Source organism: Bufo gargarizans, chromosome 3 (assembly GCF_014858855.1).
Source record: "Bufo gargarizans isolate SCDJY-AF-19 chromosome 3, ASM1485885v1, whole genome shotgun sequence".
In the NCBI taxonomy this organism is placed as follows: domain Eukaryota; kingdom Metazoa; phylum Chordata; class Amphibia; order Anura; family Bufonidae; genus Bufo; species Bufo gargarizans.
The window spans coordinates 425,140,770-425,157,289 of NC_058082.1; the positions used below are offsets into that span (position 1 = coordinate 425,140,770).

At 43.2% G+C, this 16,520-nt stretch overlaps 1 protein-coding gene across 2 annotated transcripts in view; it reads left to right on the forward strand.

The window, feature by feature from the left end:
* SRGAP2 (SLIT-ROBO Rho GTPase activating protein 2) overlaps positions 1 to 16,520 on the forward strand; it is a 125,085-nt gene that overhangs the window by 58,453 nt on the left and 50,112 nt on the right. For both annotated transcript variants that reach the window (XM_044288450.1, XM_044288451.1), the window contains one exon: positions 4,692 to 4,884. In XM_044288450.1, coding sequence (XP_044144385.1) covers positions 4,692 to 4,884 — 193 coding nt within the window. The remainder of the gene's footprint in view (positions 1 to 4,691; positions 4,885 to 16,520) is intronic.

Genomic DNA, 16,520 nt, shown 5'->3' on the forward strand with positions numbered 1-16,520 from the left:
CGGTTCTCCTTGTAGGTGCGGGTCCCAGAGGTGGGACCCACACCTATCAAACAATGGGGGAAAATCCTAGCAATTTGGCCCCATTGTATGTGATGGGAATACCCCTTTAAAATAGTCTCCATATTATTTATTCATATTTGGGACATGTATTATTGTTGTGGTGAATAGAAGGGTTTGTCTGCTGGGCCTCTCATACAGGAAGTGCTATCATTGTGTTAAAGTCTCTTATCCGAGACGCCCCTTGACAGTGAGCCAGTACAGATAACAACATGCGAGCCCTTCCTCGATGAAATGGAGTAGAATCACAACAGGCGAATGTTGCCTTTTTAGGGCCCGTTTTTTTCTTCCTTTCTGTCCAGCATTAATAGTTGGATATCATAAATTTTGGCTTGACAAGTGCGTCTACATAAATACACAACAAGTTTTAGCATCTCCGCATGTTTCTGTTGTTGTTAGTTTTCTATGACCTTAGCGAGAACTCCGCACAGGAACAACGCCTTCTCTGTATTCTCTCAGCCATCACCTCTGCCCACAAAAATCCCACATCATGGAGTTTCCTGTAGGACTGTATGTTTTGCTTATAGTTCTAGCTTTTGCTGGTTGGATGGCTATTTCTTCAATGCTTACATATAGTGTTAATCCCAAGTTTGCAAGCAAATGTAGTGTCGCTGTTTTATGTTTGTGCAAGGCAGTCTGAGTTCTCTCTACGTGCAACTATCTCCGTATTAGATCTAAATCCTTCCTGAAAATTTACCAAGGAACATTCCAATAGAGGCTTAGGTGAATGAAAGCTCTCCACAAATCTCAAATGACTTAGTTTGGCAAACAAAATAAAAGTTTTAGTATCAGAACATTATTATTTTTTTTATAGATTTTTCTTTTTTCTTTTGTGTGGTTGACGGGATCGTATAAAACTGTATGGACAATCTTTTTTTATGGGCTGCTTAGTGGGTAGCACTAGGGTCCTGGGTTTTACTTCAACCAGTTGGAACATCTACTGTACTTGTATGCCTCCCCAAACTTGCGTGAAGTTCCTCTGACACTTAAAATGAATAAGTTAAAGGGGTTGTCCAGACAACAGAAAGTATTTGCAATAGGCCTGAAGATGGTGGAGAAAATAAAATATAAAAACATACTTGCCACACTGATCCACCACACGTGGGAATGGCAGGAGGTGCCCACTAAGCCTGTCACTGGCCACAGCAGTGACTTTCCTCAGCCAATGAGAGAGATTGTGTGGTACTGTGGAACTGTGGCAATATCTGTACAGCGTTGCAGAATATGTGCTGTATCAGCTACGTGAAATAATGGGCATCCAAGTGAAATCGATATTGTCCTGGAGACTTCTACTCTGCCATCGCTTCATCATGACTCCATTTTCCCCTGACAGAGGTCCTTGTGGTAGGTCCCCATCATTTTACTGCTCTGGTTTTAAGATTTTTTTTTTTTTTTTTTTTTTAAGGCCATTTTTTATTTTCAATTAAGAGACATCATATGAGTTATAGAGCAAACCAAAATTGTTTTTGATTTGAGAAGTTGTCAGTAGCCGTGTTTCAGATTGCGGCGTATTCTTGCGTTTCGTGGAGTGTTTCTGTTCTGCAGGCTTGGTTTGCATACTTCTACAACTAGATTGTTTGATGTGGCTGGTCACAGTAGCAGCCAGTTAAATAAATGATGCCGTGTCGGACTCATTATGTTAGGCCTCTGGTCACAGAAATTCCTTTCATTGTGTATGAGCCGTACACATTGTTTATTTCTAAGAAACCTAAAGTAGCCTAATGGGATGTTTACAACCTATATTGTTCTGAACATGTGTTTTTGGTCTCCTTAAGATGGCAATGTGTGAGCAGAGTGCAGTAGTCACTATATCATTAAACCAAAAAATATCAGGTTCTTGTCAGTATAGCCCTCAGCACATTAGGAGTTAACGTCTGTGCCCTGACTTTTGAGGGCACATGTGATGACTGTCTGTTGCCCGGGTTATTGTGGGCTGTCAGGAATCCAGGCATTGTGGGCTCGGCACAGCTGAACAAAGCAGTATTGAGCCCCACTATGCTCTGCTACATTGAAATCTGAGTGGGTCAGGAAATTCCTGACATTGCTGTGGGAACACTCGGAGACCTACTGCTACAGTGAGTGTACCGGAGACAATGTACAGCCATCCCACCTAGAGATATGAAAAGATTGGTTTCACACTAAAGGTTTCCATCGGAGGCGATGTCTGACCAGAAAAATTATGTGATTTTAGACTGACAGAAAGCAGTATTACAATATAGCGTTGAACCTGTGATCCATTTGTACTGCTTTAAATATGGTACCAAAAGGTGACCTTCCAGGAAAAATTATTTGTTAGATGGTGCTAAGAGTGTTACTAAGAATGTTCTGGAGTTGTCTACATACTGTTCAAGGCTACCATGTTCTGTCCATCCCTCGTGATAGAACAAAGAATGTTTTTCAGCTTCACAAAACCAAATGGGTTAGGAACAAGGTTCTCTCTATCCTACGTATTATGTCTCATGACAACAGCAGTACAATTCCATCTTGACCTAAAGATTTGTTTTCTAAAGAGTACACAGATGGAGATCACTTAAAGATGTTTCTTGCTTTTGAAGAGAATTATAACCTTCTTGCTTTGAGGAATACACAGGTATTTGACCTGATTTATCCTCCTCCTCCTTTTTTTTTTTTTTTTTATGCTATTTATTTTATTGTTTTCTTCTTTTTTGTTTGCAACCGTTTTATATCTTTCATTTTTCTTTACCTCAAATTTGTCAACATTTTTTCAGTGTCATCTTTCTGCCTAGAATTTCTGTTATGTTCCATACCTGCTCCACACATTACTTCCGTTCTCTGTATTAAAGATGACAGTAGCCTTGAGGCTCAGAATCTCAGGTACACCAATGAATACAATAGTCACTTGCTTTGGGCTATTGGCAAGAGGATTATGCAGATTAACACCAACAGCAAAACCATATCAAGAATGATTAGACTCCTTCTGGGCCATCAAATAGCACTTGTTAATATATTTGGACAATACCTGGAAGCCCTTAGGGAAAAGGAATTTGGAAATGTTGACTTGTCTGCATGATTGCTTGCCCCACCACTGTATCTATCCACTCTTTATCTGTTTTTGTCTAAAGTAGTTGATCTTCACTTATCTACATACGAATATTGCTACTTAATACATAGGCTGAAATAAACAGGATTCATTAAAGAGCATTTCCTGCTAAATAAAAAAAAATATAAAACATTGCTTTGCTTGGTACATTTGTAGTTAAGGAGCCTAGAGAAGCTGAGGATGATATTGGTTTCCATACTGGTTGTCTCCCGAATTTTCCAGTAATGGCTGGAAAATAACCGCTTAAACCTAGGGTTATCTTACCATGATGGTCTCTGTCCATATGCTTGGCTTTTTTGACAATAACCACCAATAGCCAGGTGGTTTGAGAAACTGGCTTTTCTTTAATAGAAAAGGGCTACTTAATTATCTTAAGAGATAATGTCATTAACAGCGATGATTTAACTCAAGCACAACCTTTTCTGGCCCAAGGGCCACATTGTCAGACTGTACCAATTCTACCACCAGCGCCACTATAGAATGGAAGAAATGACTTGTGTATCTCCACCTCGTCTACTTCTTTCTGGAGTATCATACAGGGCTCTTCTTCTCTCTGACATGGGAAATACATGTGAACAGTCATCAGAAACAGACAAGCCAGATGGTTGTGTATCCTTCACTTAAAGGGGACATCTCCTCTTACCATTACTAAGGCGAGATGATGCACAATCTCTACCACCAGCTGACCCAGAAACAGCTGAGAGCGCCGCTGTGTCAGTAGCCCCCATGCACTGCAATGGAGCAAGTTCTGGCACGCTTCACTGTTTTCCGGCCAACTGGTGGTCAGGACTGTAGTTAGTGACAGCGAGATAAGACAACCCCATTAAAGGAGTATATTTCCGAAAATTACCTATTGCAAAATGGGGTTGTTCACTTTGGATAATCATTTTTTGATAGAAGGGTCCCTTGACAATAAGCTGATCTCAAAGTGTCTCCCTTTTGGGTTTCCTAGTGATCAGCTGTAATCTGTGGGAAAAACCTGGCAGGAAGAATTACAGTGAACTATAAAGCCTGTATTACACCTTCCGATTTTTCGCATAAATGCTCGTATCAACTGGCAGTGTAATTCTGCCGCCTATTGCCCAAGCAAATGCTTGTTCATCGGGCAATCCAAATCTTTTGACAGGTTAAAAGATTAACGTTTGCAAGCGGCAGATCATGGTGTCTAATAACGATCTGCCGCCTGCAAACCACTATACAGCATGGAGACGAACAGTGGCATAGCGACTGCTCCTCCCCATGCTGCAGAGGAGATTTCTCCATGTATTAGCAATGGTCTCCTCCACTAGCAAGCAGACTATTGCCGGGAGGGAACGCTTCCCTACCAACAATCGCCTGCCACATAAGAAGTAGCTGAGATGAAATTTTGCTCTTCTGGATCTACCCTGCAGAATAATAGGCTTGAGAGCTTGAGTCTAGCCACTCCTTGGGTCACCAAACAGTCTTGCATAGAAACTCAACAGAAAACATCCCAATAAGTTAGGTGCTGAAGGCAGATTTGTATGTGCATCATTCAAGTAGACTTGAGAAATTGTGCAGAAGTGTAACAACTTGTTGTTTTTCTCCCCCATAGAGATCCGAGCCCAGTTGTTGGAGCAGCTGAAATGTCTGGATCAGCAGTGTGATCTGCGCACCCAACTCCTCCAGGATCTGCAGGACTTCTTCCGTAAGAAAGCTGAGATTGAGATGGATTATTCCCGTAACCTGGAGAAACTCAGCGAGCGGTTCCTTTCCAAAACGCGTGGAGCCAAAGATCAACAGTTCAAGTGAGAGAGAAATTAAAGCAATGGAGCTAGATTACTTACTCTAATTACTGTACTTCTGATCGATTATTGCCCCGTGTAAACACGCCCAGTAGAGATGAGTGAAGTTATTATCAAAAATTTGAATTCACTGCTTTGCCAAACTTCACAAAGAAATTTGATGTGTTGTGGATTACTTTGTCACAATTCGCATTCCATTGTATGTAGAGAGCACAATGACTGGGAAAGGAGCAAATGGATGAGGTTTTTGCACCAGCTCATCCCCTTGTGTAGACTGGGGGTAGTGCCGCTAACAGAGAATATGTCATCTATGAGAGGAGCTTTGTTTCTAAAAAAAAAAAAAAAAAAAATCGTTTGGTGAACACCCCAATAATCGCCTAGTGATAGTGAAGTAAGCGAGCGCCGATTGACTTCCTATATTGATGATCAGCTCTCATTAAAAGCATGTCATCTGCTTTACTAGAAGCCGCTTCGTGCTGGATCTCTACCATATTGGAGCGAGCTAAGCTGCTTGGTTGGCTCCTGTTAGCACAGTCACCCCACTGTAAAAGCTAGTGATCAGTGACACTGTCTAGGAATTTAATTATACTCTATCGCTAACCCATAATCGCGTATTTGGAACAGAATGCTAATTTCCGTGATCAAGAGCACACAATTGCAGCTGTGCCATAGAGTATAAAATAGCGACTATGTGCTAGCGATTTTCAGGTACAGAAATAATAAATAGAATTCCAGGACAGAATGTACAAGCATATTTTAGAGGTTTCCCTGCATGTTGTATATGAGCTCAACATAACACGTGAATAAAAAAAAAAATTAGAGGTGAATTTTGCTGAATTGGACCACATACCATATATTTTGATGCATGTGTCATCATTTGGACTGGGGATCAGTTAGTAACCTTGAAGAATATTCTAATCCATTGAAATCTGGCTCCGTAGAGTGCCATAGTTCAGAGTGCACAATTTAGAAATGCTAAAGAATCTAAAAAATGAGAGGATCAACACTTTTACCCATGTGAACAGCTGAAACCCTCAGGCTGGTTGATAAACTAGTGATGTCACTTCAAGTGTTTAGTGATGGCACGTACCCTATCCTGGTAGACCAGGGCCATCTCGCTCCTCGTTTGATTTTATTAAAGGGGTTATTCAACCCCTATAATAACTTCCCTAATGCCCGGTATACTCAGATAGGTTATACTTACCCCACTTCCCGACACCCCTGTCGCTCCTGCTCCCTGCAAGGCCGCCGCTGAAACTTCCACCGTCAGATCGATCAAAACATACAGGGAAGGGGACAGCCAATAGCAGACTGTGACAAGGACGAGCCTCCCTAGCATTGCGGGTGATGCTACGGAGGCCCCTCTCTGTTGTGGCCTGCTATTGGCTGCCCCCCCCCCCCCTATCGCTGGATGTTTTGATCTATGCGACAGGAAGGTGCAGTGGCGGCCGTGCGGGGAGCAGGAGCGACGCGGGTGCCGGGAAGTGGGATCAGTATAATCTGTCTGAGGGGCGAGGGCATGAGGGGGGTCTTTATAGGGGTTGGATAACTCCTTTAATAGAACAAAAGATCACATTTTTTCTTTTTTTCCAGGACATATTAGGGCCACTTCACACAGTTTTTTTGACATTGAGGCAGAAACGCTCCATAATTAATCTGCTCCAAAAAGACTCAAAACAGCTTCCCATTCATTTCAATGGGAAGCAGCACTTGTGTTTTTGTTTTTTCCCCTATGTGTAAGAAAGAAGTGTGGGGGGGGGGGGGGAGCAGCAGCATGCCCTATCTTGGGGCTGAATCTCCCATTGAAATGAATGGGAAGAGTAAAAAAAAACAGCTCCATGTAAGTCCATACGTTTTATTTATTTATTTATTTATTTATTTTCTGCGCGTATTTTGCTGCAGGGCTGCGCCAAAAACCTTGAGCTGAAAATGCAGCTTTGTACTGAAGTGAACACTCATTGTTTAAAAAAGAAAAAAAAACAACGTTTCAAAAACTGTATGAAGAAACACACTGAAAAATGAAAAAACTTGTGGATTTCGCACTGATTTTATCGGCGTGTTTTCAAAATCCATTGTGTGAACATCCCCTTACTGTAATGCGCGCTTCGCTCGACCTGAAAAGGAAGAGCGGAGTGCGCATACATGGCTGGACATGTGGATCAAGGTCACCTGCGCGAGATTACTGGTCACTGGGGGGGGAATAAAAGTCGAGAAGAGGAATGAATAATTAACAGCGGAGAGGCACTGGGCTCCAACGGCCGGAGGGACAGCCCCTTGGGCTCCTTATGAAAGTAATTAGCATACAAATAAAAGTGATTTTTAGCCAAAATGAAAAGACATGTGGGGGTAAGACTAGTATATTTTCATCTAAATGTTGTGATTAATTGATTTAATGAGCTAAATTACCCCTAGTTCTCTGATCACACTTCCTATAAATATAGACCCAGTCTAAGGGGAAGCACTCGCAGGGGTCAGCACTAGCCAAAAGCACCATCTCTGCCAAAGCGCAATTTTGCCTAAGCACTTGGCAGTTAATCAGGGCAGGAGACGGAGATGCTATGTGTGCTACTCAAAGTTACACATAGCACAGGTATGCTACGATATTGTCTCACTCAGGCTCTGACTGCTCTTCTCATCACTATGGATGTCTACTTTCAAATTCACCCACACCTTCCACCCTCTGTCCTTTTTCTCCACATCAGTCCCTCCCTCCTTCCCTCCCCCTTGTTCAGTTCCCATACACTTTATACCCTCATACATTACACTGACCCATCTTCCTCTACAGTGCTGCATAAAAAACACCAATATAAATCTTTAAACCACTTGCCGTCTTTCAGTTCTCCTGCTACTAGCTGCAGGGGATATTTCACCAAATCCTGGCCGTCACTCTGTTGCTAACTTCTCCTCTGCCACACACAGAAACTCCAAAAATCTGATTATTGTTAACTGCACATCCTCTCCAGTCTCTTTTAACTGCGCACTCTGGAACGCACGGTCGGTCTGTAACAAACTACCCACAATCCACAATCTCTTCCTCTCACGCTTTTTGAACTTGCTAGCCCTTACAGAAACCTGGCTTCAACCTCTGACAATTTTTCCCTTGCTGCCCTATCCTATGGTGGACTTCACTTCTCCCATACTCCCAGACCTGATGACAGGCACGGTGGAGGAGTAGGCACAGTGCACATTTCAGGTCATTCCCCCTGTACCTTCTCTCACATTCACCTCTTTTGAGGTTCACACCATTAGACTCTTCCATCCATTCCCCCTGAGAGTTGCAGTTTTCTATCGTCCCCCAGCCCCCAGCCCCCCCCCACCAATTTCTGGATCACTTTGCAGCTTGGCTTCCTCACTTCCTATCTTCTGAATCACCAACTCTGATTATGGATGATTTTAATATCCCATTGATGATCCTATCTCCCCATCAGCCGCTCACTTTCTTTCTTTAACCTCCTCTCTTGGCCTATCACAACTTACTTCCTCTGCCACGCATGAACAGGGCAATATACTTGATCTAGTCTTCTTCCGTCATTGCTCAGTCTCAAACTTTAGTAACTTATCCTTCCCACTTTCTGACCACAATCTTCTTTCATTTACCATAAAGACCTCTTGCCTAACTACAATTTTTAACCTCTCTCTTCTGGTATCTTTCCCTCTACTTTCAAATACTCTATTATCACCCCACTACTAAAGAAACTATCTCTTGACCCAACCTGTGCTGCTAACTACAGTCCTGTTTCTAACCTTCCCTTCATATCTAAACTCCTTGAACGTCTTGTCTACTCTTGCCTAATAGGCTATCTCTCTGCAAACTCTCTTCTTGACCCCTTACAATCTGCCTTTCGCCCTCTTCACTCTACAGAAACTGCCCTTACTAAAGTGTCTAACGATCTCCTAACAGCAAAAATAAATGGTGACTATTCGCTATTGATTCTGCTGGATCTCTCTGCAGCGTTTGATACCGTAGACCATAAACTCCTCCTCACCATGCTCCACTCAATTGGCCTTAAGGAAACTGCTCTCTCTTGGTTCTCTTCCTATCTCTCTGGTCGCTCCTTTTAGTGTATCATTTCCTGACTCTTCCTCTTCTCCTCTTCCTCTTGATGTCGGCGTTCCTCAGGGCTCAGTACTAGGTCCTCTACTCTTCTCCCTCTATACAGCTCCCATCGGACAGACTATCAGTAGATTTGGCTTTCAATACCATCTCTATGCTGACGACACCCAACTATATACTTCATCCCCTGACATCACTCCTGCTTTACTCCAAAACGCCAGTAATTGTCTGGCAGCTGTTTCTAACATGTCCTCTCTGTATCTAAAACTGAACCTCTTAAAAACTGAACTTATTGTCTTTCCCCCATCTACTAACTCGCCTAAACTGTATATTTTAAATTTCGGTCTGCAGCACTATCATAACTCCTGTGCAACATGCCCGCTGTCTTGGGGCCACATTTGACTCTCATCTTTCCTTTGTTCCCCATATTCAATCACTTACACGATCTTGTCGTCTGCACCTCAAGGATATGGCCAGAATCAGCCCTTTTTCTTACGGTGCAGGGAGCGCTCAGACATTTACACTGCGCCTGCGCCGAATGCAGAGACGGACGGCGCAGGCGCGAGATTTCAGACGCCAGAAGCCGGGGGAAGATCGAATTCGCTAGGAGAAGGGCGGTCTGGAGCGACGAGCTGGGCGGCAGTTTAGGAAGGTAGACGGAGCCTCTAGGTGCTGGAAAGACGCCCACATAGCACCTAGACGCTCATTTGCATAAATATAAAAGTGCTCTTTTAAACAAAACGGCCGGACAGAATAAGATAATACTTAGCTTGTATTGTACATCAGACACTAGCGGATCGCTAGTGTCTGAAAACGAAATGGGTGCAAAGCAAGTGGTAGAAACCCTTTAAGTCTAATAAATCTGCTTTATGTCCCCTACGGAGGATATAAGAACATTTTTCTAATAACCTGTTTAACAGAACTTTTTTGACTCCAGTTGTCCTTGCTGGTAACTTATCTCGAATGTGTACGCTGACAGTTCACACTTGGTGTCATCTAATGCAAATTTATTTTATTATATAAGCCAGGGACAGATGTCGTAGAAAAGACAAATCTGCCATTTTTGTCTTTTTTAACAGAACACAGGCCATGCAGTTCAGGAGGGGCCAGAACTTAACTCTGCTGTACCGGGATCTGGCATATGTCTCTTCCTGACGATTCTAGTAAACAGCAGATGTTTTGTGCAGAGGCTGGTGAAATTGTTGAGATTCCAGTAGTAGCTCGGAGAATCAGAGGGTCAGCCTGTTTTTTTACATAACAGCTTAAAAGTGGGTCAGTCTTGTCATGGAGCACAGGAAAGTGCGGCCAGAAGTACTTGGAAAGCAGATCTTGCAGCAGGCTCGCAGAGTGCTCAACTTGCCACCAAATGGAGACTGTTTGGAGAATGACAGATGGTTTTGAGAATGAAAAAAGTCCAGTTCCCGGACATTCTGTTATTTTATCATGTTCCATGTAGTTGGATTTTTTTCACCAAAAATTTGGTACATCCCTTTTTCCACTTGAAAACACTTTTTCAGTCCAAATTGTATGAGCAAGATAAGTACTCAAAAACTATTGGGTAACTTTTTGGTGAACTCTTTGTTACCCATTTCTGTTGGCGTGCTCAGACAGACTATTTTGATGCGTATATTGCCGGACCAGAAATGCCGGAGTTTCTAGAACACCTCCTGAGATACATGCGTGCCAACAGTCTACATTTTTGTAGGTTTGTACTAGCAAGTGGGCCACGAAACGGCTAGAATTTCTACTGATTCCTGATTTTGGTTAGGTTTATTTCCAAAAAATTACTCTGTATTAATTTGTGTATTATAATTTTTTGTCATACAATGTATTTAAGGCTCATTTCAGCCATACTGTTAAGTAGTAAACATTTTTTTCTGCTAAGGGTCGTAAACCGTAGGCTCTCACGTTTAAAAAATAAAAAATAAAAATTGCAGTACAGGAAAAGATGGTGTGAACCTACTCTAAAAAGAATCGGACCACAGAAAGTGATTGGGAATTGTTCACAGCTAGTGATTATGCAGCCTCCTGTAGCCCGAGGCCTGCTGCCGATGGAGAATACCCTTGTGTGAGAGAACATTGTACCTCCTCTTCATCATATACCGTACTTGCATCACACAGTGGCAAGCGCTTTCATCAACTGGGTATCACATATTGTTGCCTTTGTTTACCTACTACCCTTTAAATAACACTCAAGGAAGCCCTACAGGCAAAATGCTTGTATTGTATAATGCCTTATGCGGTGCCCAAGTGGGTGGTTTATGATCTGGAAGTTGGAATGTCACCAAAGAGTGAATCTCTATCGTGTACCCCGTCCCGCACCCCTGCCATTGTACTCTGCATAATATATTGGTATCCATTTTGCCCATGGTGTTTCTTTAAATGTATAGAAGGTTTAAAGGGGTTGTCTCACTTCAGTAAATGGCATTTATCATGTAGGTACCGTTAATACAAGGCACTTACTGATGTACTGTGATTCTCCATATTGCCTCCTTTGCTGGCTGGATTCATTTTTCCTTCACATTATACTCTGCTCGTATCCATGGTTACAACCGCCCTGCAATCCAGCTTGCACACTATAGGAAAAAGTGCCGTACTCTGAAGGCTGGGACCGCGTATAGACACGCATGTGCAGCAGTTCCTGTCCCAGCCACTTCATATCTGCGCTACAGCGGTATTAACTCCATAAATCAATTTTTTACTGTAAAAAAAAAAAAAAACATTTCCCAAACTCGGGTTTGGTTCCAAGGTACGCGAGGGTATAATGTGATGGAAAACTCAATCAAGCCTCCAAAGGAAGCAATATGGATAATACCAATACATAAGTGCCTTGTATTAACTTTCTCTACATGATAAATGCCATTTGTTGAAGTGAGACATCCCCTTTAAGATCGTGAAGCAACTAGGACTCCAGCTTTGTGTATGATATCCTGGAGCGTGAATTGTGGTCAATGCGGATTTGATGAAAGTGTCCACCCATGCAGGTGGACAGGATGTTGTCTCCTCTGGTGGAGATGTGCAGTAATAGGGTAGGAGAAAGAGCATGTGTAGTCCTTTGTCCTCTGAGGTAAAGTCGTTGTAAAATGGAAGGATGTGAGATCATGCCTCATTTTTCCGGACAGGTTTATGGTTTCTAACATTTGTGCTACATGCACAAAGTGACAAAATGTGAAGCCCCCATCACAGACTGGAGTCACAGGGGGAGAGTTGGCAACACTGGTGTAAAGGAAAACTGGCTTTCTTGCCCATAGCAACCAATCAGATTCCTCCTTTCATTCAGCTCAGAAAATTGAAAAGTGGGATCTGATTGGCTGCTATGGGCAACTAAGCCTGTACTCCAGTGTTGATAACAGGCCTGTGGTAAAGTGCCCTGTACAAATAGTGCTTGCTAATAAATGGTCACCAAGTAGCGATGATGGGGTCAGATTTAGGGTCTAAAAAGAAAAACTGTCTTTGTCTGTAATAACCAATCACAGCACAACTCTCATTGTTCAAGAGCACTAGAAGAAATAAAAGCCGCACTGTAATTGGTTGCTATAGACAGCAAAGACAATTTTTCTTTTAGACCACTTCTGAAATCTCCATTATTGTGTAATTCGGTGCCACGTCTATATAAATGGAGGGAAGGTTTCCTCAGTGATTGCAATACATTGAGCAATTTTGTTGCAGGCGCTCTTATGTCTCAAAAGGGGTATTCCCATCTAGGACATTTATGGTATGTTGATGGGATGGATATACCATAACCATCTGAGAGGTGCTGGTCCTCCTATTGAGAGAACAGGGCCCAGTCGTGAACTAAGAGCATGCTGTGCATGCGCGGTGTCCTCTCCGTTCACTGCTTTGGGACTTCTGAAAATAGCAGTTCCTATGGTCCATGTGACTGCTGTAAAGCATATCTCTAAATTACCAGCCACTCAGACAAGATGGCTGCCCCCATAATAGAAAATAGAATAAAAATCTGTCAGAAAATTTAATTGTCTAGGAAAGAGAACTTTACATTATGATGTTTTAGTAAAAACTGTACAGTCCAGTAGAAGAAAGAAGACCTTTATCCAGCGCTTCCTCCAAAAGTAGAGATTAAAACCACAATGGTGGAGGCATAAAAGCAAAATGGTCCAAAAACGTATTTCAGGACTATGCGCCTTCAGAAAATGGACTTCAAATCTGTGTACTCTGTATTTATATATATATATATATATATATATATATATATATATGAGTCTGTCAGCAGTTTTCACTATGCAAAACTGCTCACAACACTAGGTAGAAGCTGAGGAGAGAAGTACAAACGTACCTTTTTTGTGAAGCTTTTATCATCAGAACTAGTGTGAACATGAACCTTTATTCTGCCAGATTCTGCTCCTGCAAGGGCCCAAGAGGTGGAGCTTCACTGTGAAGTGCTCTCTGCATTGAGCTGCATCAAAGCCCCGCCCCTCTGCTCTCAGTGACAGATGTAGAGGTCCCCTGGTTGGATGATACATGTGTCACTCAGAGCAGGAGGGAGGGGCTGTGAAGCTGCTTAAAGCAGAGAGCACTTCACAGTGAAGAACCGCCTCCAGGACACTTGAAGGTGCGGAGCATGAAATAAATAAATATTCGTATTCACACTACTCTCGATAATCTTTCCACAAAAGGCATGTTTGTCCTTCAAACCGTGATCTCTACCTAGCATCAGCAGTTTTGTAAGATTGAAAGACTCCCTTTAAGAATGAGAACTTCCATGATTCGCTCACGTGCAGTTAACCTATCCAGTTCCTTTTTAATATAAAAAAATTATATATATATATATATATATATATATATATATATATATATATATATATATATAATCTATACACAGTAATTGATTAATGTTGTTGACCCAATTTAAAAGGGTTAAAGGGGTTGTCCGGGATCAAATAGATTTTTAAAAACATGATAATTTACCATGTCTAGCTGGTAAGGTCCCCCTGTTGTGTTCCTGTATTTTTAGCACTTCTCCAGTGCTTCCACGGTCCCCCACTGAATATTGACATGTTTGTGTATATCTGTGGTAACTTCCTGTCTGGGCTTGTCAGTCAGATCAGTCTCCACTCCTCCGTGCATCCTCCTCATTTATATTCCGCCTCCTGCCCACATATCCCTCCTCTCTATCTTCATAGATAAGGCTGCACAATACCCTGTGATGTCACCGGACCAGAGGGGCATTACATATCCCTGATGTTACCGCCTACAAACCTCCCTCCCTGCGCTGTGTATAATATTCTTGTGTGTTGGTGAGGTCACCGGACGAGAGGGCCGTTACTTAGCGCAGCCTGTTGCCACCTACTACCCGCCGTCTCTGTGCTCTGAATAATGTTTGTGGGTGCCGGTGACGTCACCGGGCTCCTTGCGAAGCGGAAGAGGCTTCGCTCTCCACAGAGGGGCCGGTACGTTACTAACTTGTAGAGAAACCGCACCTCCGGCTCAGAGTTTGGAGATTAGAATACGGGGCATCAGAAAATAAAGATAATGCAGGCATGTATGAACAATTACATTGTAAGTCTGAACGGATCCGCTCGCCTCCGCACGGCCAGGCGGACAGCTGAGCGGAGGCTGAACGCCGCCAGACTGATGCAGTCTGAGCGCATCCGCTCCATTCAGACTGCATCAGGGCTGGACGGAGGCGTTCGGGTCCGCTCGTGAGCTCCTTCAAATGGAGCTCACGAGCGGACCGGCGAACGCAAGTGTGAAAGTAGCCTAAGGTGACTACAGTGCCAATCCCAGACAACCCCTTCAAGAAGGATTTTTTTAGCGCTGTTACTCTTTAACTTTCTTAAGGCTAGTTTCACACTAGCGTTCGTCTGTCCGCTCGTGAGCTCCGTTTGAAGGAGCTCACGAGCGGACCCGAACGCCTCCGTCCAGCCCTGATGCAGTCTGAATGGATGCGGATCCGCTCAGACTGCATCAGTCTGGCGGCGTTCAGCCTCCGCTCCGCAAGCGTTCAGCTGTCCGCCTGTCCGTGCGGAGGCGAGCGGATCCGTTCAGACTTACAATGTAAGTCAATGGGAACGGATCCGCTTGAAGATGTCACTATATGGCTCAATCTTCAAGCGGATCCTTCCCCTATTGACTTTACATTAAAAGTCTGAACGGATCCGCTCAGGCTACTTTCACACTTATTAATGCAGACGGATCCGTGCTGAACGGAGCCTCCGTCTGCATTAATCTGATCGGATCCGTTCAGAACGGATCCGATCGAACGCTAGTGTGAAAGTAGCCTAAAAAAATATGTAAAGGGATTTTTGTGGACTTCCTGGATGTATTTGAAACCAAAAAAGGGGAAGAATGTGTAAGTTGTAAAAACCAGAGCAAGCTGCGACAAGTAACAGATTTCCTGACTTTTACTTGACGTGGTATATAACAGAAACCAATGTCGCTGTGAGGAATTAGCATAGTGTATTAGAGCTTTGATAGCATTTGGTTGGAACTTGAATTGCTGTAAATGTATCTCCACGTGCTATGAGGAGTCCTCTTTTTCATGACACTATGGGGCAGATTTATCAATGTACACATGTTTTGTATGATAAATACTTAGAGAAATATGGGCATTTCGGTCAAATAACAAATTTATGAAGCCCCTGTGTCAGTTCCACCCTTAATAGACTCCTTATTTTGGTCCTAATCAGTCCCATATTAGTATCAAAACTCAGAAATAGACAGAATTCTTCTTTGTGTTCTAGGAGTTTAGTCATTTTCCCTCCCTCTCAATCCTGTTTCTGGCAGTAAGACAGCTGGCTGCACGAAGAGACTCAGTGTCATACCCCATAGCCAAGTCCTGCCTCTTCATCTGTCTGAAACATCAGGAGGAAATTAACACCTATGTTCTCTACAAGATTTGTAAAAGACTTGAGGGGAGATTTATCAAAACTGGTGCCAAGGGAAACTGGCTTAGTTGCCCCTAGCAACCAATCAGATTCCACTTTTCATTTTTCACAACTCTTTTTGAAAATGAAAGGATTAATCTGATTGGTCGCAAGGGCCAACTAAAAGCCAGTTTTCCTTTGCACCCGTTTTGATCAATCTCCCCCTTGGGGTATCGCCACACATGGCAGGTTCAATATGGATTTTCCATAGTGAAAAATCCACAGTGTATCTGACGGAATTTAACAGCACAATCCACACTAGATCACTGCGCGTTGCGGAAAGACTGTGGGTTTTCTGCACATTTCACCCTCAGCATTGGCAGAAATCTGCAACATAAATTGACTTCTCCCAAAACAGGAGTGTGTACGTGTTTTCAAAGCCACCTGATCTTTCTCCACAACATCATCATCTGTTCATACACCTTGGGCCTCATGCACACGACCATTTTTTTCGGTCCGCATTGGAGCCGCCGTTTTGGCGGCTCGGATGCGGACCCATTCACTTCAATGGGGCCGCAAAAGATGCGGACAGCACTCCGTGTGCTGTCCGCATCCGTCGCTCCGTTCCGCGGCCCCGCAAAAAAAATATAACATGGCCTATTCTTGTCCGTGCTTTGCAGACAAGTAGGCATTTATATTGCCAGCGCCCGTTCCGTTCCGCAAATTGCAGAAGGCAACTCGGGCGGCTTCTGTTTTTTGCG